Below are 27551 nucleotides of genomic sequence, written 5' to 3'. Positions count from 1 at the left end.
TTAAATGTCAACTAAAGCTGCTGTACTAACACAGAATGTTGAGGCTCATTTAAATGTAAACAACGACATCATCAGCTGTAAGTCAATTAGAGCAGCATAAGCTCTATGTTACATATAATAAATGCTTCTCTATTACCATTTAATGTTCATTTGGTGCACATATATGTTCGTCATCTGTGTGTGTGCATGTAATGGTGTCTGTTAAGGCCAGCATCACTATAAGGAACCACTTAGTGGTTCATGAATGAGTCTGTGTGTTTAAGTGAACAAATCATTCTTGCACTTCTTTCATTCACTAAAGCCTATTCTTTTTAAAGTGCACAACTGCTTTGGTGGCTTTTTCTGCCACCATAGACTGACTTTAGCATAAGCTGGTAGCATTTGAGTGTGGCTTTTGAACGAGCAGTTCATTGGTTGTGAATCTACTGAACAAATCTGTGTTTGGAGTCTGAATCAGTCATGTTTGTCTAAAATTATACATATACAGTTGTGTTCATAAGTTTACATACACCTTGCAGAATCTACGAAATGTTAATTATTTTACTAAAATAAGAGGGATCGTACAAAATGCATGTTATTTTTTATTTAGTTCTGACCTGAATAAGATATTTCACTTAAAAAATATTTACATATAGTCCACAAGAGAAAATAATCATCCTATTCAAAAGTGTACATACACTTGATTCTTATTACTGTGTTGTTACCTGAATGATCCACAGCTGTTTTTGTTTAGTGATAGTTGTTAATGAGTTCCTTGTTTGTCCTATAGTTAAACTGCCCGCTCTTCTTCAGAAAAACGCTCACTGATGCTCCAGAAGGAAACACAATACATTAAGGGCCAGGGGTCAAAACTTTTGGAATTTGAAGATCAGGGTAAATTTAACTTATTTTGTCTTCTGGGAAACATGTAAGTATCTTCTGTAGTTTCTGAAGAGTGACACTAAATGAAAAAAAAAAAAAAGATATTTAGGCAAAGCAAGAAAAATTTACACATCTTCATTCTGTTCAAAAGTTTTCACCCCTCTGCTCTTATTGCATTGTGTTTCCTTCTGGAGCATCAGTGAGTATTTGAAGCTTCTGTAATAGTCCCTCAGTTGTCCTCAGTGTGAAAAGATGGATCTCAAAATCATACAGTCGTTGTTGGAAAGGGTTCAAATACATAAAAATGCTGAAAAAACAAAGAATTTGTGGGACCTGAAGAATTTTAAAGGAAAAAATAACTTTCAATAGTGTAAGAAACATAAACTTAATTCAAAGGAAAACAAAAAAACAAGACGAGGTTCTGGCTATATTTACACATCATCTGCAATGATGAGAAGGTTTTTATTTACAGGTCTGTCGTTTTATCTTTAGAAAGAGAAAGCCTTCCTGGCCTGCTGAACAGTCTTCTGCTCCCGAGACATTCGGGAAAGTCAGTCCAGGCTGTGAGCATTAGAAGAATAATTAATAAAACAAAGTTGAGTAGGTAATATTCTTTCCTAAAAAAATTTAAAAAAGGACAGTTTAAGAAGAAAAACACTAAAAATGTCACTCTAATAAGTGCAGCTATATATACACTATACTCTTTTGAGGGTTTATGACATTAGGTATTTACCTGAAAGATTTCTTTGTCAGGTATCTTTAGACAGCTGACGTCCAGGGTTGTAAAGTACTTGAGTAACTGTACATCATTAATAAGTTTGGAAAAGTTTTACTTTACTCAAAAAAAAAGTACATACTTACATAGTTTATCACGTTAAAAAGCATTTATTAACAACTTAAGCAAACCCAGGGCAATACACTGAAAACAGAAGCAACAGGCATGAAAGCAATCCACCTTTTTCTTGCCAAAAGAGTGGGCTCAGCCATTTTGTACATTTTATGGGTCTGGCTTCTGCTTTCATCTGCATCCAGCTATTTTTAGCTGTACAAAACAGCTTGTTTCGCAGCTTTTTTTAAATGAACACACTGGTTTGCAGTGCAAACAGTTTTACCGTTTATTGTACGCTGTTATTCTTCTCATTATTTCCCTATAGCAGATGAACTGGAGATCTCAACCATAGGCTTACATCCATGGTGAATAAATAAACAAAACTCATAATGACATTATGATCCTTTCAGGAAGTAAATGCTACTGTTTTATTTAATTTTTTTTAACATGGAATTTAGATGTATCATCATTACGTGTTTATTTATTTCCACACATCAAGCTGTGATATTCAGTAGTCAGATGCAGGACTAAACATAGCCAGGCATGTGAGAGCTCCGTGCATGAGCATATCACATGACCATGTGTATGTATGTGCGACTGTATATGTGTGTACACCATGTGGCGGTTATTGACCACGAGTTAAAATACTTTATTTGCAGTTTCAGAAGAGTATGATATCTCTTCCGGTCTCCCAGCCTGCATTGGTATGTTTCTTGGTTTTATAAAGAGATTAAGAAGCTTATCAGAACTGCCAGTCAACTAGTTAAACATGACTTTGACCAGGCTGTAAAATCTCCAGGTAAGAACTAACCACCAAAATACCTTTTTACATGAAACCAAATTGGTTTACAAATGTGATTTGCCATAGATTGTATAATGCAAATCATGGATCATAAAATCCATCAGAAAAATGGACTTTGACTTTTGGTTTTGGAGTTTGGTGTCTCATCAAATCTTGAGCAAATGACTTCCATGCAAGGAAACATCTGTAAGTCCCTTGATTGTCGGATATTTAGGTTTTAGATTTATTTACAAACAGATATTTTGTCTTTCATTCTTGCTGTATATACAATATTAAATACAATAAATCATTAAAAAGCTTTTTCCTAATACAACATTGATAATAAAAACAAGATTATAGCTTTCACCTTACGAACAATCATTACTGACGCAAACTTAAGTAAGATAAATGATAATATATGATGCCTCCTGGGCTGTGCCGGCCTTCAGTTTGGACTCTGTGCTTGGTCCACTTTACGGCGGCGACGGAAAAAGCCGCACTGAAAATGAAATCACAGAGTTAGTGCATGCATAGTTAACAGTGCTTTTTTCACATTTTGTTATGTTGCAGCCTTATGTTAAACTGCTTTAAACAATAACAAAACGGCAGTTTCAATGACCCGCATATTAATAGCGACTCTGGCTCCATGATTAAACATATATCCTCCATGTGCGAGCTACTAAAATGAGCCGCTCTGTGAAACAGCCAATCAGAGCAGAGCTCATCATTATTATTCATGAGCCTTCCAAAAAAGGTAATAACAGACCATTTCATTCAAGGGACAAATCCTAGGGGTTGTAAATGGACCGGTAAAACCGTTTTTTGAGAATTTGTGCCCTTTCCTATGCCCAATACCTTCTAGGTAGATATCAGAGAACAATTGAACTGTTTTCCCCACATCTACATTTAATGCACGATAATGACAAAGCAAAAAACAAGAAATAAAAAACTGAAATGATTCCATTGCATTTCTGGGACACTTAATATTTAGCTCAGGACCATTCATATCACTTGTGGGTGTTACTACACTTCGAGTAAAGTTAACTTGTGGCGAATTAATTTGAATAAGTATTATTTGTAAAGGCACACACCTCTTAATAAAAGGTCTAACATCTGAAAATGCTTATCAGAGCAAAAAGCAAGCCCTGAGGTCAAAAGAACTAACTGTAGAGTTCAGAAACACGATTGCGTCAAGGCACACATCTGGGGAAGGGTTCAGAAGACTCCATTATCTATAATGGTAGAAGTTTGGAACAACCAAGGACTCTTCCTAGAGCTGGCCTTATGGCCAAACTGAGCATTCGATAGAGAAAAGCCATGGTCAGACTGGTGACCAAGAAGCTGATGGTCACTCTAGTTGAGCTCCAAGATCATACATGAAGATAGGAGAAATCTACAGAAGAACAAACATCACTGCAACACTTCACTCATCTGGTCTTTATGGTGGTGTGGCCAAACTCAATCCTCTCCTCAGTAAAGAAACATGAAACACGCTTGGAATTTGCAACAAAGCACCTAAAGAACTCTCAGATTGTGAGAAACAATAGTCTCTGCTCTGATGAACCTCAATTCCAAGCATCATGTTTGAAGTAAACCAACTCTGCTCATCACCTGCACAGTAGCATCCCAACTGTAAAGTGTGGAAGTAGAAGGAAAGCTCAATGGACCAAAATTTTGAGATAGCCTTAATGAAAACCCAGTCCTGAGCATTTAGAACCTTACACTGCGCAGAAGGTTCACTTCCAACATGACAATGACCCTAAGTACACAGCAAGATTGGCTCATAGACAACTCTGTAAATGCCCTAGAGTGGCCCAGCCAGAGTCTGGGCTTAAATCCATACAAACATTTCTGGAGAAACCTGAAAATGTCTGCCAGCCCCCATCCAAGCTGACAGAGGTTGAGAGGTAAAGAGGTTGAGGAGAAGAATGGCAGATAATTGCCAAATGCAGATGTGCAAAGCTTGTTGCATCATACCCAAAAAGACTTGAGGCTGTGAAAGTGCGTCAACTAGTACCGTATTAAGGTTATCAATACTTATGCAACGTTTAATTCAGTTTTTTAATTTGAATGATTTTGCAAAGCTGTCACAAATCTGTTTTTTGCTTCTTCATTATGGTGTATGGAGAGTAGACTAATGTGAAAAAAAAAACATTATTGAAAGCAGTTTAACAATGAATGCAATATCCCACAACAATGTGCTTGACTTGATCTACCAAAAAGAATTATGTAACTTTGTTTTTACCTTAATGAGAATGATAATGATGATGAAAAGGAGCAGAAATCCTCCTATGGATCCTCCGATGATGGCACCTTTAGATGATGTCACGCGCAGCTTCGAAATGATCACCTCCACCTGCATGGCATGATTAAATCTATCAGTTACTCAATACGTGATAACATGTTTGTGTACTTGAATGGACTGCCGCTCACAGGAATGGTCCTCGTAGTACCCTTCGCGGCATAGACGGTCTCATCAAAGCTGTATGTCCCTACGGCAGTGATCTTGTCCGATTTGTCCTATCAGTTGGAAAAGATTTATTGAAGAAACTGTTCATTGACGCAAATGATTAGACCAGAATACTTGAACTATATGACTATACCTGAATATCATGTATCAAAACTTTGGCATCAATGACGATTTCCTGCAGTGTTGTCATGGTACAACTGATGGTATAAGATCCCTATGTGCACAAAAATATAAAATATATATATTTATATTAAAACTACATTTATTTAACGTTTTTTTTTTTTTTTTAAAGAATCAGTGTTTCAGGGTAGTATCTTACCTCCACTATTTTTTTATTTTTTGGAAGAACACACTCCTAATATAAAAGAAGCAATAAATGTTAGTTTGAAAGCTTTCAGACTGTATATTAAATATTGCAATTACATGTACCTCTTGTGGTTTGACACTAATGATCTCCACATCAGTTTTAAAGGTTTCCTTTGTTATGTTTACAACTACATTGATTGTAGCACCATACTTATTTTCACCTGCAAACTTAAATCAGAATACAATACTTAATTTAGAATATAAATATAAAAACATATTTAGTTGATTATTTTGTGTGATTAGATGTTTATATCATGTACCTGAAATGAAAACTTCAACTCTCGAGTCTCTGCTTTTTCCCCCTCTTCAATACGGAGTCTGTTTGGGGTGGCTGTGCTGTTGTTGAGAAAAATAATAATGATAATAATAATGATAAATATACTTAAATATGACAAAATCCAGATGTGAAATACTTATCAAGTTGTTTGTTCACCTACCCAGTTAGCTGGATTGGTAGGGAATACATCACAGAGAACGCATATGTTTTAGAATCCAGAATTTCATAGCCAAGACTCTGACTAAAACCAGAGAAAATGTTTCAAAATACACAAATAGCTGTTTTATGACCTGTAAAAATGATTTGTAAAAAAAACTTATTTGTGACCCTGAGCCACAAAACCAGTCATAAGGTCAATTTTTTGAAATTGAGATTTATGCATCATCTGAAAGCTGAATAAATAAGGTTTTCATTGATATATGGCTTATTAGGACAGTATTTGGCCAAGATACAACTATTTAAAAATGTAGAATCTGAGGGCGTAAAAAAATCTAAATATTGAGAAAATCAGCTTTAAAGTTGTCTAAATGAAGTTCTTTGCAATGCAGATATCCAACCAAAAATTAAATCTTGATATACACTATATTGTCAAAAGTGTTGGCACACCCCATTCTAATGAACAGGTTTGACTACTTTAGTAATTTCCATGAGGGAGAATCTTAGTATTTAAGCATATAATGATATTTTAGGGTATTGTGTGCTTCTAATTTTATAGCAACAGTTTGGACAGGACCCTGTAAGTAGCTCTCAAACCTGGTTAGATTAGCAACAATCTCAGCATTCTTCAGATCAGATTTGACGTCGCTAAGCTGCCATGAGATGGAAAGGTTGCTCTGGAAGATTAAAAACACTTTTCATTACTGAAAAATGATGTGCAAATGAGATCAGTATTCTGACTTTTCAAAGAGGTGTGACGGATTCATACCTGTGAGCCTCTTTTGAAAACAGGGTGTTGAAGATTACACTGTATCTGATTGTCATTCTTCACGGGACAGGTGGCACCGTCTATTTTCTGTAAGTGAGACACCAAACCAAGTTGTCATGTATCTACAAAATGTATCAACAGCAGATGTAATTGGCTTTTGAAGATGAGCTCATGTTTTTTACCCTCTGACTGAGTATGCTGGGGAAGGTCAAAGTCAGTGTTGTCATATAGGAAGGGTCTTCAGTGTTTGTAAGATTGATGTTGAGATTCAAGCTTTGAGTTTCTCCGATTACGATTGAATTTTCACTGCAATATATATTATTTTAGTTGCAAAAACACAAAACTATATTTTTAGATTTTTTAAATAGATGTAGCTGGGGCCCCCATGGGTCCTTTAAACAAACAAACAAAAAAAAACAGTACATACCTTATTTTTGAATCAGATAATGCAATGTTTGGTTTACAAATTTCGCAATCCTTTTCAAAGGGAATCTAAAAAAGACAAAAAGATGATCATTTTATGATTTGATCATTTAAAAAAAATATTTGGAATAAAATTTGAAGTCATTCAATGAAACATTTTACAATATGTGTAATGACCAAAAGTCTGGATAAGATATAAAGTACCCTATTATGGATTTTTGAAAACTACTTTTCATGCAAAGTTTTAATTCTGATCCGTGTATCAAGATGTCTTTCAAAGGAAGGAGTTGATCATGTAAATGAGTCATTGGTTTAAAAGCGAATCTTAAGCTGTTTCATGTTAACGTCAACATGAATCATTAGCATATTGCCCACTGACAAAGAAAGGATAAGTCTACCATTTTAATGGTAGGTTTATTTTAACTGTGAGAGACAGAACAAAAACAAACAAAATCTAGAAAAAAAGCATTTCAAAAAAGTTATAAATTGATTTGCATTTTAATGAGTGAAATAAGCATTTGATCCCATATCAATCAGCAAGATTTCTGGCTCCCAGGTGTCTTCTATACAGGTTAGAAACTGAGATTAGGAGTACTCTCTTAAAGGGAGTGCTCCTAATCTCAGCTTGTTACCTGTATAAAAGACATCTGTCCACAGAAGCAATCAATCAATCAGATTTCAAACTCTCCACCATGGCAAAGAACAAAGAGCTGTCCAATAATGTCAGGGACAAGATTGTAGACCTACACAAGGCTGGAATGGGCTACAAGACCATCGCCAAGCAGCTCGGTGAGAAGGTGACAACAGTTGGTGCGATTATTCACAAATGAAAGAAACACAAAATAACTGTCAATCTCCCTCGGTCTGGGGCTCCATTAAAGATATCACCTTGAGGAGTTTCAATGATCATAAGAACAGTGAGGAATCAGCTCAGAACTACGGAAGGATCTTGTCAATGATCTCAAGGCAGCTGGGACCGTAGTCACCAAGAAAACAACTGGTAACACACTGCGCCATGAAAGACTGAAATCCTGCAGCGCCCGCAAGGTCCCCCTGCTTAAGAAAGCACATGTACAGGTCTGAAGTTTGCCAATGAACATCTGAATGATTCAGAGGAGAACTGGGTGAAAGTGTTGTGGTCAGATGAGACCAAAATCGAGCTTTTTTGGCATCACCTCAACTCGCTGTGTTTGGAGGAGGAGGAATGCTGCCTATGACCCCAAGAACACCATCCCCAACATCAAACATGGAGGTGGAAACATTATGTTTTGGGGGTGTTTTTCTGCTATGTACCGTCAATGTACCGTCAAATCTTGGGTGAGAACCTCCTTCTCTCAGCCAGGGCACTGAAAATGGGTCGTGGATGTATTCCAGCATGACAATGACCCAAAACACATGGCCAAGGCAACAAAAGAGTGGCTCAAGAAGAAGCACATTAAGGTCCTGGAGTGGCCTAGCCAGTCTCCAGACCTTAATCCCATAGAAAATCTGTGGAGAGAGCTGAAAGTTTGAGTTGCCAAAGGTCATCCTCGAAACCTTAATGACTTGGAGAGGATCTGCAAAGAGGAGTGGGACAGAATCCCTCCTGAGATGTGTGCAAACCTGGTGGCCAACTACAAGAAATAACTGACCTCTGTGATTGCCAACAAGGGTTTTGCCACCAAGTACTACACCAAGTCATGTTTTGCAAATACTTATTTCACTCATAAAAATGCTAAATAATTTATAACTTTTTCAAAATGTGTTTTTCTGATTTTTCTGTTTCTCACTGTTAAAAGAAACCAGATTGGGAGATTAGCATCACGCAAAGGAGGGGTTTGGAAATATGAGTCGTTGAGCGAATCATTTGTGAGTTGTTGATTAAATAAGGTAATAGCATAAAAAATAGCATATTATATTAATTGAAAGCATTATTTGACCTTGCATACATGTCAACCTGTTGTTGGGGTTCCAAAACCAAAATATGAACTTTTCATAAAACATAATAGAGGCACTTAAAAAAATAACAACATTGCATTCCGCAAAAATGCATTAAATTGATCAAAAGTGACAGTAAAGACATTTATAATGTTACAAATGTTTGTTCTTTTGAAAACTCTATTCATCAAAGAATTCTAAAGGAAAAAATGATCATGATTCTAATGATGCTGAAAATTCAGCTTTGATCACAGGAATAAATGATACTTTAAAATATATTCAAACAGAAAACAATTATTTGAAATTTAAATTTTATTTCACAATATTAGTGTTTTTACTGTTTTTTGATCAAATAGATGCAGCCTTGATGAGCATAAGATACTTCTTTTAAAAACATTTTTAAAAATCTCACCAACCTCCAGTTTTTGAATAGTGTAAAATCTTATGAATAAGCTTAAAAATGTTTTACCTCCGTTACAACTTCTGTTGGAGTAAACGCATCAAGAATTCGTATAGGGACTTTATTTGGGTTGAGATCCAATGAAAAATTCAGCTTGACTTTAATAGGTGAAAAACAGTCAAAACAGCCCTGAAAGGAAGACACAGTTCTTCTCAGTCAAAATCATAAAGAAAAAGACGTAGCTGTCAAATGATTTTTAAAATATATGATTTGCTGTTCACTTGTAACATGTTTTGTTTTCTAAAACTCTGGACAAGAAGGTTTGGAAAAAGAACCAAACAAAGAATCAACGTACCAAATATTGTAGGTTGATAGAAGTGCACTCTGTATCTGGTGTCAAGGTGAAGGTGTTTTTTAAAAGATTGCTGCCGTCAACAGTGAGACGCTTTTTGTTTACCCCAAAATCCAAGTCAATTTGGTACTGAATAGGAAGTTCACCTTAAAATGACATGAAGGGAAATGTGGCTAAATAATCATAAGAATTGTTTTGAATAACAAAACCTTACTGAAGGCAGAACACTTACTTTTAAGATTTCCTTTAATCACACCGAAGCACACAACAAACTTTATGTCAAACTTGCTGGATATTTCATTCATCTGTTGATTGAGAAGAATAATGTTCGGAGTAGGTGTTATAGCTGGTTTGATAACTATGACAGGGATAGTCCTGTAAAAACAATATAGACAACATTCAAGAAATCTGAAAGTATACTTATAAAGTATAAAATTAAAAAAATGTGACCCTGGACCACAAAATCAGTCTTAAGTAGCACAGGTATATTTGTAGCAATAGCCAAAAATACATGATATGGGTCAAAATGATCGATTTTTTTAAAATGCCAAAAATCATTAGGATATTAAGTAAAGATCATGTTCCATGAAGATATTTAGTAAATTTCCTACCGTAAACATATGAAAACTTAATTTTTGATTAGTAATATGCATTGCAGTTGGACAACTTTAAAGACGATTTTCTCAATACTTAGACTTTTTCTTGAACCCTCAGATTCCAGGTTTTCAAATAGTTGTATCTCAGCCAAATATTTTCCTATCTAAACAAACCACATATCAATAGAAAGCTTATTTATTTATGATGTATAAATCTTAATTTCAAAAAATTGACCCTTATGACTGGTTTTGTGATCCAGGGTCACAAATGTTTGTCACTTTGAACAATCTAGCAACATCTTTTTCACTCACTCAAAAACAAACACTCCCCCTCGACTTCCAACAGCGATGGAGGCCTTATTTGATACACCGCTTACTGACTGACCAAAGTGCACAAGATTCATTCCAAAATCTGAGGGTGAAATTTTCTAGGGAAGAAACACAAATCACATTAAAACACTTCAATCAAACAAGAGGGCAAACCATCTTTTGGGTCTATTAATAAAAAGTAGGGATGTAAAGATATTATAAATATTGTGGTATCGCAATAGCAAAACTGTCTACATATCATCAAAATATCTCTTTCAAGTGAAAAATTAGGAAAGAAGGATTGTAATTTCCCTGCTGTAGCGTAAAGCAAAAATAATATACCTATGAAATATTAATTTTCATTGTTTTACAATATATGGCTATTACTGTCACGTAGAGAAAGGAGGTCTGGGTCCAAATGCAGGAGAGTAATGAATTTAATAATAAAACAATAAACAAAGCAAACAAAGCCAACACGGCAAACTAAACATAAACTTAAACATAAACTGAACAAAACAGAGAACAAGGTCTAGAGCTGGAGCAGGAACACAAAATAACATTGAGGACAAAAGACAATGCAGACATGAAGCAGGAGAGAAATGTGAGAGTATTTAAAGACCGGATAATAGTGAACAGATGTGAGTGAATCAGTGTTAACGACAAGGACAGGTGAATGTTATCAGAAGTGCAGTGTGAACGGCGACCTCAGGAGGCTGAGGGGAGACCCACAGCTCCGATCATGACAGTACCCCCTCCCCACGGAACGGCTCCCAGACGTTCCCTAAGTCTGGAGGGAGGAGGCACGGAGGAAGGCAAGTCAGGGGGAGGGATGGCGGGCCAGGCCCGTGTAACGGCGCGTCAGGCCCAATAGCGGACACCGCCGCGTCAGGCACGGAGATAGCGGACGCCGCCGCGTCAGGCACGGAGACATCGGACGCCGCCGCGTCAGGCACGGAGTTAGCGGACGTCGCCACGCCAGGCACGGAGACAGCGGACGCCGCCGCGTCAGGCACGGAGATAGCGGACGCCGCCGCGTCAGGCACGGAGATAGCGGACGCCGCCGCGTCAGGAAGGGAGATAGCGGACGCCGCCGCGCCAGGCACGGAGATAGCGGACGCCGCCGCGTCAGGCACGGAGATAGCGGACGCCGCCGCGTCAGGCACGGAGATAGCGGACGCCGTCGCGTCAGGAAGGGAGATAGCGGACGCCGCCGCGTCAGGAAGGGAGATAGCGGACGCCGCCGCGTCAGGCACGGAGATAGCGGACGCCGCCGCGTCAGGCACGGAGATAGCGGACGCCGCCGCGTCAGGCACGGAGATAGCGGACGCCGCCGCGTCAGGCACGGAGATAGCGGACGCCGCCGCGTCAGGCACGGAGATAGCGGACGCCGCCGCGTCAGGCACGGAGATAGCGGACGCCGCCGCGTCAGGAAGGGAGATAGCGGTCGCCGCCGCGTCAGGGACGGAGATAGCGGACGCCGCCGCGTCAGGGACGGAGATAGCGGTCGCCGCCGCGTCAGGGACGGAGATAGCGGACGCCGCCGCGTCAGGAAGGGAGATAGCGGTCGCCGCCGCGTCCGGAACGGAGAGCGCGGTCACCGCCGCGTCCGGAACAGAGAGCGCGGTCACCGCCGCGTCCGGAACAGAGAGCGCGGTCACCGCCGCGTCCGGAACAGAGAGCGCGGTCACCGCCGCGTCCGGAACAGAGAGCGCGGTCACCGCCGCGTCCGCCGTGTCAGGAACAGAGAGAGTGGACGCCCTCCCTCGGAAAAACGCCTCTGCCCTCGCCATAAAGTAGGGGCGCGTCCGCGCCGCCTCAACACTAAGGGCGTCCATCGCCGCCAAACAGGCGTAGATGGTCTTGAAGCGAGCGGCTGACGCCTCCTCAAAAGAAAGATTCCTCCCCGCTGGACCCATTTGTGATGTCTGCATTCTGTCACGTGAGTAAAGGGGTCTGGGTCCAAATGCAGGTGAGGTAAGATGGAAGTTTAATTAACAAAATAAGCAAACAAAGCCAACACGGCAAACTAAACATAAACTTAAACATAAACAGAACTGAAAACTCGGTCAAAGATCCAGGGAACACAGAACATACCAAACACGAGACAATGCAGACATGAATGCAGAGTGAGTGGAGATGATACTTATAGTCCTGATAGTAATTGTGAACAGGTGTGGGTGATCAGTGCTGATGACAAGGACAGGTGGACAATCAAGGAAGTGCAGTGTAGGACAGCGACCTCAGGTGGCTGAGGGAAAATCCACAGCCCCGATCATGACATTACCCCCTCCTCAAGGAACGGCTTCCAGACGTTCCACAAGGCCGAGAAAAAAAAAAAAAAAAAAATCTGGAGGGAGGAGGAATGGAGGAAGGCGAATCAGGGGGAGGGATGGCGGGCCAGGCCCATGCAGCGGAGTCACGTGAGCGGACCTCACCGCCAGAGGAACGCGAGCTGGCCTCGCCGCTAGAAGAACATCAGCGGACGCTGCCGCCTGAGGAACGTGAGCTGGCCTCGCCGCTAGAAGAACATCAGCGGACGCCGCCAGAGGAACGCGAGCTGGCCTCGCCGCTAGAAGAACATCAGCGGACGCCGCCAGAGGAATGTGAGCTGGCCTCGCCGCCTGAGGAACGTGAGCTGGCCTCGCCGCCTGAGGAACGTGAGCTGACGTCGCCGCCAGAGGAACGTCAGCGGTCACCGCCGCGTCCGGAACAGAGAGAGCGGTCACCGCCGCGTCCGGAACAGAGAGAGCGGTCACCGCCGCGTCAGGAGCAGAGAGAGCGGTCACAGCCGCGTCAGGAGCAGAGAGAGCGGTCACCGCCGCGTCCGGAACAGAGAGAGCGGTCACCGCCGCGTCAGGAGCAGAGAGAGTGGTCACCGCCGCGTCCGGAACAGAGAGAGCGGTCACCGCCGCGTCCGGAACAGAGAGAGCGGTCCCCGCCGCGTCCGGAACAGAGAGAGCGGTCACCGCCGCGTCAGGAACAGAGAGAGCTGTCACCGCCGCGTCAGGAACAGAGAGAGCTGTCACCGCCGCGTCAGGAACAGAGAGAGCGGTCACCGCCGCGTCAGGAACAGGACGCGCAGCCGCCTCAGCGTCAGAGACAGGGATGGCGGTTGTCGCCACCTCCCCGCGAAAGAGCGTCTCCACCCCCTCCGCAAAGCAGGGGCGCTTCCGCGCAGTCTCGGCACTGCGGGTGTCCATCGCCGCCAGGCAGGCGTAGATGAACTCGAACCGAGTAGCCGACGCCGCCTCGAAGGACATCCCCTCCGTGTCTGGAACCGAGCGGGTGGTTGCTGCCCCGTCAAAAAAAATTCTCCCCGCTGGACCCATCATTGATGTCTGCATTCTGTCACGTGAGTAAAGGGGTCTGGGTCCAAATGCAGGTGAGGTAAGATGGAAGTTTAATTAACAAAATAAACAAACAAAGCAAAAGGCCAACACGGCACAACAATAACTTGAAACTTAAAACAATACAAAATAAACAGAACTGAAAACTCGGTCAAAGATCCAGGGAACACAGAACATACCAAACACGAGACAATGCAGACATGAATGCAGAGTGAGTGGAGATGATACTTATAGTCCTGATAGTAATTGTGAACAGGTGTGGGTGATCAGTGCTGATGACAAGGACAGGTGGACAATCAAGGAAGTGCAGTGTAGGACAGCGACCTCAGGTGGCTGAGGGAAAATCCACAGCCCCGATCATGACAATTACTATCATAGTTATTATTGATATATTCTAATTGGTTTGGCTTTCCAAAACACCAGTGTGAATGTAATTTAGACTGAGACAGTATACCACAAATAAGAGGGTTAAGTCCCCTTTAAAGTTCAGGTACAAATCAATTCGTTTGATTTTTTTCTGACTTACGTTTTCTTAGGAACATGAATTTGGTGTTCTTAATTTTGAACTCTCAAAGTGCATTAGATTTTTTTTTTAATTTTCTTAATTTTTTAAAAAAGATTTTCTTTAAAATGTAAAATGTTTGAATGTTTAAAATGTTTTTTTTTTTTTATATTGCAATAAACATCATATCGTGGACTTCATATTGCATTATTAACGTATTGTGAGATTTTGATGTCGTTACATCCTTAAAAAATAGCCATTTCATTTTAAAATAAAAACAACAATGAGCTACAGTCAAGCCTGAAATTATTCATACCCCTGGCAAATTCTAACTTAAAGTTACTTTTATTAACCAGCAAGTTTTTTTTTTATTAGAAATTACACAGACATCTCCCAGAAGATAATAAGACAATGTAAAAGAGGCATCATTGTGGAAAAAATTAATACTCATCTTTTATTTACATTTGAACAAAAAGTGGCATGTCCAAAATTATTCATACCCTTCTCAATAATCAGTAGAAAAGCCTTTATTGGCTATTACAGCAGTCAAACGCTTCCTATAATTGCTGACCAGCTTTTTGTATGTCTCCACTGGTATTTTTGCCCATTCATCTTTAACGAAGAGCTCCAACTCTTTCAGGTTGGAGGGTCTCCTTGCCATCACCCTGATCTTTAGCTCCCTCCACAGATTCTCAATTTGGATTTTAGTCAGGACTCTGGCTGGGCCACTGCAAAACGTTACTGTTTTTGTCTGCTAACCATTTCTTCACCACTTTTGCTGTGTGTTTTGGGTCATTGTCATGCTGAAATGTCCACTGGGGCCCAAGGCCAAGTTTCTCTGCAGACTGCCTGATGTTGTAGTTGAAAATTTTAATGTATTGCTCCTTTTTCATGGTGCCGTTTACTGTGATTAGGTTCCCTGGTCCACCGGCTGAAAAACACCCCTAAAACATTAGGTTTCCACCACCATGTTTGACAGTGGGGATGGTGTTCTTAGGGTTGAAGGCTTCTCCTTTTTTACGCCAAATAAAGGCAACATCATTGTGGCCAAACAATTCAATTTATGTTTCATCTGACCATAAAACAAAAGACCAGAAGTCTTCTTCATTGTCCCTTCTGGAGAAGTGGTGTCCTCCTTGGTCTGCGTCCGTGGATCCCAGCGGTGTGCCGTGTCCGTTGGACTGTCTGCCTTGAGATGTTGCCACCAGCAGAGCCCAGATTCATCAGGATGGCCTTTGTGGTGATCCTCTCTCACTATCCTCCTGGCCAGCACAGGTGTCACTTTTGGCTTCCGACCACGTCCTCTGAGATTTTTCACAGTGCGGAACGTCTTGTATTTCTAATAATACTTTGCACTGTAGCTACTGGAACTTCAAAACATTTAGATATGGTCTTATAGCCCTTTCCTGACTTGTGATCAGCCACAATGCACAGCCGCAGGTCCTCAGTGAGCTCCTTTGTCTTAGCCATGACTGTCCACAAAGCAACAGCAGAGAGCTTCTGTTTTTCACCTGTTGAGTTGATTAAAACAGCTGTTCCCAATGAATCAGGGTAATTAGGATGCTTTAGAACAGCTTGGACTATTTGGAATGGAATAGAACTTTGGATTTTCCCATTGACTGTGACAGTTTGCAAAGGGTATGAATAATTTTGGACATGCCACTTTTTGTTCAAATGTAAATAAAAGAAGAAAAATACATAAATATATATATATATATATATTTTTTTTTTTTCACAATTATGCCTCTTGTACATCGCCTTATTATCTTTTGGGAGAAGCCTGTCATTTCCGGTCAAAAAAACCCTCAAAGCATGTAATAACCCAACGAAAATGCATTAAAAGAATATATCCAAATATAGTTCAGATATAATTAATAAAGTTCAAAATGTGAAGATGTGAAGAATGTATTCAGCAACCCACTTGTGAAAACTGAAGCCCATCTTTGAATCCATTGTAAATGTAAATACTTCCAGATGAACCTTTTTCCAGAGGAGCACCAACTGCTACATCAGTAAACTTGTTCCCATCGATATCTCCTATTGAGGCAATGGCTGCACCAAACCTGGCAAAGGTCTGTCCTGGATCACCGTGCAGCTCCATAGCCACGCTCTCAAACCTGCCCTGCTTTGGGAAGATTTTAAAAATAACCCCATGGGATACAAATCATTTTAAACCACTGTCCACCAAGGGAGTTTACTCCAAGAAGTGTCTCCTCAAAATATTGGATGAGAAAACATTTTGTTGTACAAACATAAAGCAACCCCCAATATTAAAAACATCTATCATTAAAAAGTGTATCAATCTTAAAACATTGTTCAACAGCGACACCAGCAGGTAAAGTTACAGCGGGAGTCCACGTCTCTCTCACTTCCCCTTGAGCCCATTGAGTTTTGACAGACTCCCTAAAGTATGCAGTGAGTTTGGTGGGGAGTAATTGAGAATAAGTGGGAGAAAGTCACATGAGAGGAGGCAATTACTTCATCGTCATATGATTGGATATGAATGGTTATGTTCAGCTGTGATTGGATAAATCCTGCCTCTTGAGTTTGTGTGCGTGCCACGGCGTTAAAGAAGTTCACTTCCAGAACAAAAATTTACAGATAATGAACCCACCCCTTTGTCATCCAAGATGTTCATGCCTTTCTTTCTTCAGTTGTCAAGAAATTACGTTTTTTGAGGACATATTTCAGGATCTTTCTCCATGTGGTGGACTTTGGTGCCCCGAGTTTGAATTTACAAAATGCAGTTTAAATGCAGCTTCAAACAATCCCAAAAACGGTTGTACATGATCCCAGCAAAGGAAGAAGGGTCTTATCTAGCGAAATAGTCGGTTATTTGTTTTTTTTTTTTTCAGTTCAAGACAGTTAGGGTATGATGAAAAACTCTCATGTTATTTTCTCCCTCAACTTCAAAAATCATTTCAAAATCATCCTACATTGCTGCAGAAGTACCAACCCAGTATTTGCAAAGTAAACATGCTAAGAAAATCAAACACCATTAACAAAAAAGGTAAAACACTGATGTAGGACGATTTTGAAGTTAAGGGAGAAAATGAGATGGGAGTTTTTCGACATATACCCTAACTGGATTGAACCAGAAAAAAAAAAAAAAAAACAGTTCAGGCAGAGCTAGACAAGATGAGCATTTGAGGTTAAAAAGTATATAAATAATATATATATATATATATATATATTTTATTTTATTTCTGATTGTTTCGCTAGATAGAGTTTCGTTCTAGAAGTGAACTTCTCCTTTAATGGAACGGACTCACACATTTAGATTAATTCAAATTTGTCAAAACAATTTTGTCAAAATAAGTTAAAATAGCTGAAAACATGATCTATGGGATTTTTTAGTGAGTAATTAGCTTGGCAAAAATTCTAAGTAAACCTCTGTGTCTGTGACCAATATTTACCGACCTTTGATGATGATCCGAAAAATTACCTATTGAAAAATAGCTGAACATAAGTTCCCAAATAAAATATATTGTTTAAATGTTACTGCCCTGAGTCATTATTTTTTACAAAATGTGACTGGGACATTTATTTACATTTGATTTAAAAAAAAAAAAAAAAAAAAAAAGAAGAAAGAAAAAACTTTGAGGACTTCCTCTTTTCAGAACACTGCACACCAATACTGTCCACATCCAAGAGCTGAAAGGAGATGAAAGTATGGTCTTACCTGATTCAATCCATACACTAGCACTTTGCCTTCTTCTCCACTTCGATGGAAATGTGGGGCCCCAACTAATAGATAATCTGTGTATTCATCCTTATCAATGTCCAAGGCACAAAGAACTGACCCAAAGTAAGATCCAACCTATGACAATTATACATTACTTCATTTTGGTGGAAACTGGTCATCAAAAATGGTCTGGTCTTAACCTAAAACTTAAAACAGTCTGGTGTTTTAATATAAATAGTATTAGCTACAAATACCTGATCTCCCTGAAGCACATACTTTTCAGAGCCGTCAAAAATAAATACTCCACCAGTCAAGTTATACCGTGGTGCCCCAGATATGTACAGTGTTTTACTGGGGTTTACTTCAGCAGAAGTGACACTGTAACCTGTGATCAGGAAGAAAATTCAACAAACATGATACTGAGATGACTTTGAATATATGTATAATTTTTGCACTGTGCAAAAGTACAGGCCCACTAATATTTTCACCAACAAAAATGGTTTGAAGTCAGTTATTTCTATCTTTTGCTGTAGTGTGTCAGTTGGAAATATCAGTTCACATTTCCAAACATTACTTTTGCCATTAATTGTTATAATCCAGTGAGATTTTTGTTTGCACAAGGAGTCTGACAACAGCTAGTGGTCCACACAGAGATCTGATCTCATCATCATCATCCAGTCTGTCTGGAATGACATGAAGAAACAGAACAAATTGAGACAGACTAAATCCAGAAGAACTGTGGCAACGTCTCCAAGATGCTTGAAGAAACCTAACTGAAATCTATGTGCAAGTGCACCTAGGGTAAAAGCTGCTGACACAATGGATGGTCACACTAAATGCTAATTTAATTTAAGTTAATCGATAAAGAAAATCTATTTATGACATTATTTTTGTCCTCATTTTACAGCATTTTTACACAAGTGCATAAAAGTTTTAACAGTATAGTGTAGCTTCGCAGGTAGATTTTCTTTAAGTTCTTCTGGATTTAGTCTGTTTCAGTTTGTTCTGTTTTCTTCATGTCATTCCAGACAGACCGGATGATGATGAGATCAGATCTCTGTGTGAAGCACTGGCTGTTGTCAGACTCCTTGTGCAAACAGAAATCCCATTGGATTATTACAATTAATGGCTAAATCAATGTTTGGACATTTAAAATCAATTGCTTTCACAGCATTCTCTTTAAAGATGTTTAAATTCCCACCCAAATAAATGTGAAAATTCCTCAAAAACCCCTTAATTTTCTTTGACTTTTTTGGTTACCAACCATCACTCACCTAAATAGGAAAATTTGGGTCCATTATTTGAGTCATTCAAGAATTTCACGGTTTTATCAGACTGTAAAAAGACTCCACCACTCCAGTCATAGGCTCCAACTGCTCCAAAAAGATACGAATTCTACACAGAAAACAAAAAGAAATTAGTTTTATAAGTATAAGTAAGAAATTTATTTTATAAGTATATCAATTAATTATCTTGGGAAAGGTTGTTGCAAACATCCACACATTCTTAATAGTGTTTAATACAAAAATTAGTTTCTCCAAAAAAGGTTTCAGAAACCAGAAATCCTACTTACATCCTCCATTAGATGAGAGCTGAATCCAGCTTCAGAAAGCTGGAACTGAAATCCTGCACCTTGCTGAGTGCCTGAGACACAAAGTGGTCAGACAATTGCATGAAAAACCAATATATTTGTATATATTATCAATATATTATCAGTTTGTCTTTATGTTTGAGTCATTAATCATCCACTTAAAGGAGAATTTCACTTCAAGAACAAAAATTTACAGATAATTTAATCACCCCCTTGGCATGCAAGATGTATTTCTTTCTTCAGTTGTAAAGAAATTACGTTTTTGGAGGAAAAAAATTCAGGAATGTTCTCAATATAGTGGACTTTTATGGTGCTCCCGAGTTTGAACTTCCAAAATGCAGTTTAAATGCAGGTTCAAAGGGCACTAAATGATCCCAGCCGAGGAAGATTGGTTAATTTCTAAATTTTTACAATTTATATACTTTTTAATCTCAAATGCTCATCTTGTCTAGCTCTGTGTAAACTCTGTGTATTCCAGTTCATGACAGTTAGGGTATGTTGGAAAACTACCATCTCATTTTCTCCTCCAATATCAAAATCGAAACGTCACTGTTTCACCTTTTTTTGTTTAGGGGGCGTTTGACCCTCCATGTGCATTCAATTTGTAAACACTGGGTCGGTACTTCTGTAGCAATGAAGGACAATTTTGAAGTTGGAGAAGAAAATGAGATGGGAGTTTTTCGACATACCCTAACTGTACTAAACTGGAATACACATGTGCATCGCAGAGCTAGACAAGGCGGGCATTTGAGGTTAAATTTTTTAGAAAATAACCGATCGTTCCACTAGATAAGACCCTTCTTCCTCGGCTGGGATCATTAGGAGCCCTTTGAAGCGGCATTTAAACTGCATTTTGGAAGTTCAAACTCGCTGGCACCATTGAAGTCTATTATGTGGAGAGAAATCCTGAAAATGTTTGCCTCAAAAAACATAATTTCTTTCCGACTGAAGAAAGAAAGACATGAACATCTTGGATGACAAGGGGGTGAGTAAATTATCTGTAATTTTTTGTTCCGGAAGTGAACATCTGCTTTATCAATTCAACAAAACACACTCATTTGGGAACTAAAGAATTAGCTCTTTATGGAGGAGTCATTGAAACATTCGCTTAACCAATTCCTTCAATTGATTCACACAAGTGATAGAATGCTTGATTCTACATTGGCTTTGTTTAGAACAATGTTTGACGGCGGAGCAAAAATAAACAAAGTAACTGGCAATATTGTGTTATACTCAATATTGTGTTATTATCAGAAAGGATTCATTTTACAATAACTGTTTATCATACAGCAGCTCATCTAATCAGATTTTAGCATGGGAACTATCCACAAAACTGCCTTCCTCTATTACATTGTAATTTTCTTACCTTCAATTCCAACTAAACTTTGTTCCAGTGATGACAGAATGTCATCTAATGCAGCATAATTGGAAACATTGAAAAATTTGCCACGATCTGCTATGTCCATCATTTCTTGTATCGCTTTAGCCTTTTTCAGAATGCCGTCACCAACCTAAAGGTAAAAGTGGTTTTTGAAAGCGAATGGGTTTTAAGATTTATTTGGTTAAACCATAATAAAATCATTAACTATACAATAGCAAACTATGTTTAATATATGTCTTTTAGTAGAATTCAGGTTTGAACCTAGATGTATCAAAAGACAAATTAAAATAAATTACTGTAATTTGTAATTCAAATGTATGCACCTTTTAAAAAAACGTGTTTTTTTTTATCTAAAACGCTACTTAAATAAGTAGTAAACAGGATACTTACTCCTATTGAATAGCGAGTGATATTCTTCATTTGTGGCATTTTCAAAACATCAGCAAGAGTCATGTTGTCTCCCAAAATTTCTCCATCAGACAATACAATTATTATTTTTTTGGAGTTGATGTTTGATCCATTCTCAGGGACGAAAATATCTGTGCTGTAAACCAATGAAACCAGTGAGATCATGAGATTAAAGTATCACCAACAAAAGTGCTGCATGCTAATCAAACACTAAAGGTGTAAAAAGTCTAGTATTTCACATCATAATCTGTAAACTCACAGGACATGATGGATGGCTGAGGCAGTCATTGTGAGCTTGCCAAGTTGCTCTATTTCTTTGACTTTCTGCAATGTTCTGGGACCGTTCTTGTTGTCCAGTAGTGAGAGCTCTGTCCTGATTTCTTGACCATATTGCACTATTGCAAAGTCACACTGAAGAGAATTTATTTTTATTTTTTCAGATAAAATACCTTTTAAAATATGTGTCATAATGTCAAAATGTGTGTTTAGTGTATACTTGCATCGAAACATGTGTTCCAAACATTGTATATGACATTGTACATGAAGTCTTTGGCTCTCTGAAAGTCGTCAGGTTGAATGCTACCAGAGCCGTCCAGCACAAAAGCAATCTCTGTCCCAGCATCTACAAAAGATGTTCTGAAACATCAGTATAGAAATAATTGTTTTTTTTAAGACATTGATCTATGCATCAGTAGCACAACACCATCAGCATGACATAATAAATGCTGATTTATTTCAAAGATTAGTACCATCTTCTTCCTCCTCTTCATACATTGTGTCACTATCCAGCTGGACGTCTCTTCTCCTCCTCCATTTAACTTGTGGATATTAACAGAGATGTAAATTATCAATTAGATTCCTTAGGTGAGTCACACTAACAACTGTTTATTTCAATTTCAGATGTGCTCTCCAATATCTCTGAAGCATATTTTATGCTCTAAAATATGAGGCCAAATTTAGTTTTAAAATTATCAAATATAAGCTTGTTTTTAATTGGTAGTTTGTATCTTATCTTTTATTTATTATGATAAAAATGGTTCATTTGAGTGGTTTGCTTATTTAACTTTTTCTATTTTCTCTTGTCTTTCACCATACATTTAATCATGGTAGCTGGCATGACATTAAATCATAAACAAACTAACCTTCATTGATTCTTCCACCTCGATAGTGATTGTTGTTGTTGTTGTTGCTGTTGAGTTTTTCATTTTCCATTTGGTTTGTAACAGGAGACAGAAGTGCAGACCTTGATGGTAGTGGCACATTCACTGTGAAGAAGTACATTTCAAGCCTTTGTTATCTTCAGTTCAATACTTTAGTAGTTAGTAGTAATATGTTCCTAAGTAAAATAGCCTACACTGTACAAAAAAAAAAAAAAAGGGAATTCTGGGAATGTCAGTTTACGGTTATTCACTGTAAGTTTTTTTTTTCCACTTCCGAAAACGGTATACTACCGTTAAATTACATGCAATGTCCAATACAGTTTATAGCATATATAGGGGAACTTACCATTAACCATTTAACAGGTTTTTACTGTAGCATTTTTACTGTAGTCTTTTACCGTTAAATTCACAGTCATTTTTTACAGTGTACAGTATAAATACTTAACTCAAGTGTTAACTGCACCTATAGGATGTCCATTCTGTATAAAGGAAAGTTACTGTATTTTAAATATAAAACACTGTTTATTTAATCTTTGTCTGTTTGTTTTATTGTCTTTGTCCTGTTGTTTGTAATGTGTGTCTTTTTTCAAGCCATTACTTGTGGCTTTAGAGTTGATAAAGATCAATAAAGCTCTTTCTGATGTCGAGCTAACAGTGGTCACTTGGAGGGTTCCTTAAATAGTGCAAAAATAAAAAAAATAAACATTCATATCTAACATTAGCTCTGTGATTGCATTCAATTTTAATAATACAATGCAATCTTGACAACAAACCCTTCACGAATCCATTTACTATTTTACTTCTGATCTTCTTTCTGACTAGTCATAGCAATATCTACTTATATTCTCTTCTCTACTATTTACAAAATGCCAAAAAATGCTCTTGGCTTTTTGAACAGTGTGAAACTGCTGAAAACTTGATTTTATGCAAGCCTTAAAGGGATAGTTTACCCAAAAATGAAAATGTTATGTTTATCTGCGTACCCCTAGGGCATCCAAGATGTAGGTGACTTTTTCTCTTCAGCAGAACACAAATGAAGATTTTTAACTCAAACCGTTGCAGTCAGTCAGTCATATAATGGCAGTCAATGGGACCCACTGCTTTGAGAGTCAAAAAAACATACTCAGACAAAACCAAATTAAACCCTGCGGCTCGTGATGATACATTGAGGTCCTAAGACATGAACCAATCGGTCTGTGCAAGAAACTGAACAGTATTTATACCATTCTTTACCCCTGATCCACTGCAATGTCCAACTGTCCAGAGCACATTCACAAAAGCCGGTGTGTGACGCGTCAACGTACTCTGACATAGTAGACGAATGCGCGTAAGCGGTCTGTCGCGTGTATAAGTCACTTATGGACTTGACAGAAGTTATGGTTGCTTGCTCGTCATCACGCGTCGGCTGTTGTGAACGGGCTCAGAACAGTTGGACATTGCGGGGGATCAGAGGTAAAAAATGATACTGTTCAGTTTCTTGCACAGACCGATTGTTTCATGTCTTAGGAACTCAATGTATCATCACAAGCCACAGGGTTTAACTGGGTTTTGTCTGTGTATGTTTTTTTGACTTTCAAAGCAGTGGGTCGCATTGACTGTTACTATATGACTGAGAGACTGCAACGGTTTGAGTTCAAAACATTTGTTTGTGTTCTACTGAAGAAACAAAGTCACCTACATCTTGGATGCCTTTAGGAGTAAGCAGATATTTGGCAGATTTTGGGTTTTTCAAATAATTCTAGCAATTCCCGTTTACTGCACTTTGTTATTCTTCTTGTTATTTCCCCATAGCAGCTAATGAACCGGAAGTCTCTCACATTCACAGAAAATGGCTCACTTGTGATGTACAAACATATCAGACTTCTTTAAACCTGGTTGTGCTGCTAGTTTTTCAATTAGATTTTAGAATGTGAAAATAATAGCTTTTTTCTGTCATATAGTGTAATGTTTGATTAAATCTTTCTTACCCTCAGCTCCAATTAAACCTTGTTCCAGTGAGGACGGAATATCATCTAATGCGGCATAATTGGAAACACTGAAAAACTTCCCAGGATCTGCTATTCGTGCCATCTCTTGTATTGCTTCAGGAATAGACAGAATGTCTCTTCTCTTCCTCAGTTGATCTTGTAGGTATTGATAGAAATGTAAATTAGCAATCAGATTCTTCCAAACAGTCAAACTATAATAACAGTTTATTTCATTTTCTCTCAGGTGGGCTCACCTTGACCAACCCATCTACCTTGATAATGACGATTGTTGTTGTTGTTGTTGCTGTTGCTGTTGTTGACTGAGATGAAAGAAATTTAAAAGATGAAGGGTTGGGATTTTATCTGTTTAAATCTGAAATACTATTAAAAAGTCATTCAGTCTTACCTAAAGCAACAGGATTTGGTTTTTGAATGACTGCTCCAGTAGGCCTCATCAGTTTGCAATCTCCATTCAAATCCTCAGCTTTTGACTTCTTTACACGAACTTGATTGCACATCTTAAGAGAAAAAAAAAGTCCTATTTTAATCAGAATTCGTGGCAGATTTGAACTCACAGAGAAACAATAACTTTGATTTAGAGTATATAGTTTTAAAAAAAAAAACAAGTTTTCACTGAGGAAGTGCTGTCACTGTGGTTTTGAGTGACATCACAGTGACTCACAATGCTGATGACTTCCTAATGATAGTCACATCATCCTGAACAATTTCCAAATGCACCAATAAATAAAACAAATACATCTCCCGAGAAATAACTGTGGTGTCCTGACATTTCTACTCCTGTTTTATTTTTCACAATAATTTCCCAGCATTTTCCAGCTCTCTAAAAGACTATTTCCTGTTCGCTAAGGGAGAACTGATACATTTCTGTCTGTCACGTATGTGAAGGGGAAACCACACTCTGTGGTTTTACTTTGAAAATGCTATGCGACAGACTTAAAGCCTTGTGCAAACTATATCTGATTATGAACAGTTTACTTCTTGTTTGGCATATCTTTCAGTAGCTCAACCTTTTGTATTTGTAATCAGGTTGAGAATAAAACAATTGTCTGCCATATTTGACATCCCTGTATCTAAGGATCTTTATACCTACCATAACAAATTGTTCCTCTTCTGATGTCAGGCTAGATACTGATGCTACCGGTCTCAGGCCTTTAGGTTTTCCTTATATTAATAGAGAAATCGAATTAAGAAGACTTCTACAGTGATTGTATAAATCAGTTACATTATTATTAAATCTACAAAGTAAAGTTTCCAGAGTAATCTTCATTATGAAAAGAAAAAGACAAACTTACCATCAGAATTCACTTTGACACATCCCTTCTCTAAAGTGCATTTGAAAAGTTCTCCAGTGTTTGGAGAAGGAATAAAAACTCTAAAATAGGACAAATCAAGACAATTTTACTCAAATATATTAATCAAGATTCAGATTTAATTCAATAAAAAATATTTAGAATTATCTAAAACTCTTATATAACCAACCCATCTGTTGATTGAATAATGGTTTGACCAAAAAGTGGATCGACATTTGTGAAAGTCTTCACAGGAGTTATTTGAATGTTGAACCCGGTCGCACTCCATATGACTGTAACATGAAAAAATAATTCAGACTGCATCATTTCACATCATAGGAACAAAGTATTAAGATTAATTATGTTTTAATAATATTGTTTCTACTTCTGCCCAGACATTTCCAGATTCAAATACAGTTTAAAACATGCCCAACACAAATAAATGTTACCATTAATTCTAAACACTATCATTGTAAATAATTACATACCAATCGTAAATAGCAGTCCTCTGTACATTTTGTGAATTTGATCAATTCCACACTTTAAAAAAACATATCGGCACACTGAGACAGAAAGCCGCTCGTTGTGGTCTTGAAAAAGTAGAACAGTCACTGTTGACTGTTAAACCCGCCCCCTCCACACACTTCAAACACAGCTCTTTTTCTCCATTTTGAAGTTGAATTTAAAACGATCAGCTTGTTATACAGTTTATCAGTTATTTTTATTGTTAAAACTGTGTAAAGTTTGAAAAAGTGTTAATTTGCCAACACTATCAGAACATAACTAGAAGCTAGACTTGAGCAGGATCAAAACAAGTGCTAGCGAGGCAGTGATAGATGTCTAAATGAAGCCAGTTTTCTGTATAGTAATGCAGTTGCAGTTATTATGGATCCTAACACAGAAAGTAAAAGTCTGAATTATAGGTATGAACTCAGTGTTCTGTTTTTAAGTGGTTATAATTGACATTGTCCACTCTAAGGAAACTGTGGTTGACTGGTTCTCATGGTGTGGTTCTCATACAGATCTGAAAATCAAGTAGTTGACAAAGGCTACTGGCTAAATATATTCTGGTACACTCTTAAAAATAAAGGTTCCAAAAGGGTGTTTTACAGTGATGCCATAGAAGAACCATTTTTGGTTTCCCAAAGAACCTAGTGAACAGTTCCCAAAAGAACCATTTTGAAGAACATTTGAAAAACCTTTTTTGACTATAAAGAACCTTTTCTGCATTTGAAAGGTTTCATGGATGTTCAAGGTTCTTTATAGAACCAATGATGTAAATAAAGAACCTTTATTTTTAAGAGTGAAATTAAAATTCAGTTTTTAAACAAAACAACATATTTAACAAATCTGGCAGTCTTAGTAAAATGGGTGAGATATCCATTATAAACATTATTATGGGCACTTCAGGTACACAAAAGGACTCATTTTGAAATCAACCGAGACAATCTCATGACAACTTTGTCACAGGATGCGGTGAACACGGAAACCTGCACCTCTTAACTGAAAAGTAAACCAATCCACCCTCAGCCATCGATTTTTTTTTAAATAGACCTCAATTTTTTTTAGCGCTCGTATTTTTTGAAAACTTGGTTCTGGTTAAAAGAGCTGATATAGCAGTGTGACAGCACTCTCTGTTATATTAAGCTCATATTATCACTTGTTTGTGTTTGCATGCTCACGATAGACTGTCA

At 38.3% G+C, this 27551-nt stretch overlaps 1 protein-coding gene across 2 annotated transcripts; it reads right to left on the bottom strand.

Moving 5' to 3' along the window:
• Window positions 1-1854: 1854 nt before the first annotated feature.
• itgae.2 (integrin, alpha E, tandem duplicate 2) lies at window positions 1855-26437 on the bottom strand. 2 transcript variants are annotated; one of them, XM_073817933.1, is made up of 34 exons: window positions 26346-26437; window positions 26048-26150; window positions 25861-25940; window positions 25659-25729; window positions 24954-25065; window positions 24802-24867; window positions 24548-24703; window positions 22563-22685; window positions 22170-22238; window positions 21921-22042; window positions 21680-21831; window positions 21403-21556; window positions 20998-21142; window positions 19614-19684; window positions 19315-19435; window positions 18295-18425; window positions 18038-18175; window positions 16277-16480; window positions 10510-10625; window positions 9834-9976; window positions 9605-9747; window positions 9319-9438; window positions 6937-7001; window positions 6692-6815; window positions 6510-6596; window positions 6338-6417; window positions 5745-5825; window positions 5568-5643; window positions 5371-5475; window positions 5261-5296; window positions 5075-5155; window positions 4905-4991; window positions 4717-4827; window positions 1855-2970 (listed from the first exon to the last, which is right to left on the bottom strand). In XM_073817933.1, the coding sequence occupies exons 1-34, from the start codon at window positions 26371-26373 to the stop codon at window positions 2917-2919; spliced, it is 3555 nt and encodes a 1184-aa protein (XP_073674034.1). In that variant the 5' UTR covers window positions 26374-26437; the 3' UTR covers window positions 1855-2916. The 2 variants fall into 2 exon arrangements, with proteins under 2 accessions (XP_073674034.1, XP_073674035.1); XM_073817934.1 differs by having other exon boundaries at window positions 16277-16477.
• Window positions 26438-27551: the final 1114 nt, after the last annotated feature.

Source organism: Garra rufa, chromosome 14 (genome assembly GCF_049309525.1).
Source record: "Garra rufa chromosome 14, GarRuf1.0, whole genome shotgun sequence".
In the NCBI taxonomy this organism is placed as follows: Eukaryota; Metazoa; Chordata; class Actinopteri; order Cypriniformes; family Cyprinidae; genus Garra; species Garra rufa.
This window is presented reverse-complemented; position numbering and strand designations above follow the sequence as displayed.

Bases quoted from the DNA above. Each gene is read 5' to 3' on its own strand.
- itgae.2 (XM_073817933.1), bottom strand. From the start codon at position 26,373: ATGTACAGAGGACTGCTATTTACGATTG. The intron at 16,481-18,037 runs GTAAGACCATAC...ATCTTCCCAAAG, and splicing joins TAGTGTATGGATTGAATCAG to CAGGGCAGGTTTGAGAGCGT. The intron at 5,297-5,370 runs GTACATGTAATT...CTTTTATATTAG, and splicing joins TTAGTGTCAAACCACAAGAG to GAGTGTGTTCTTCCAAAAAA.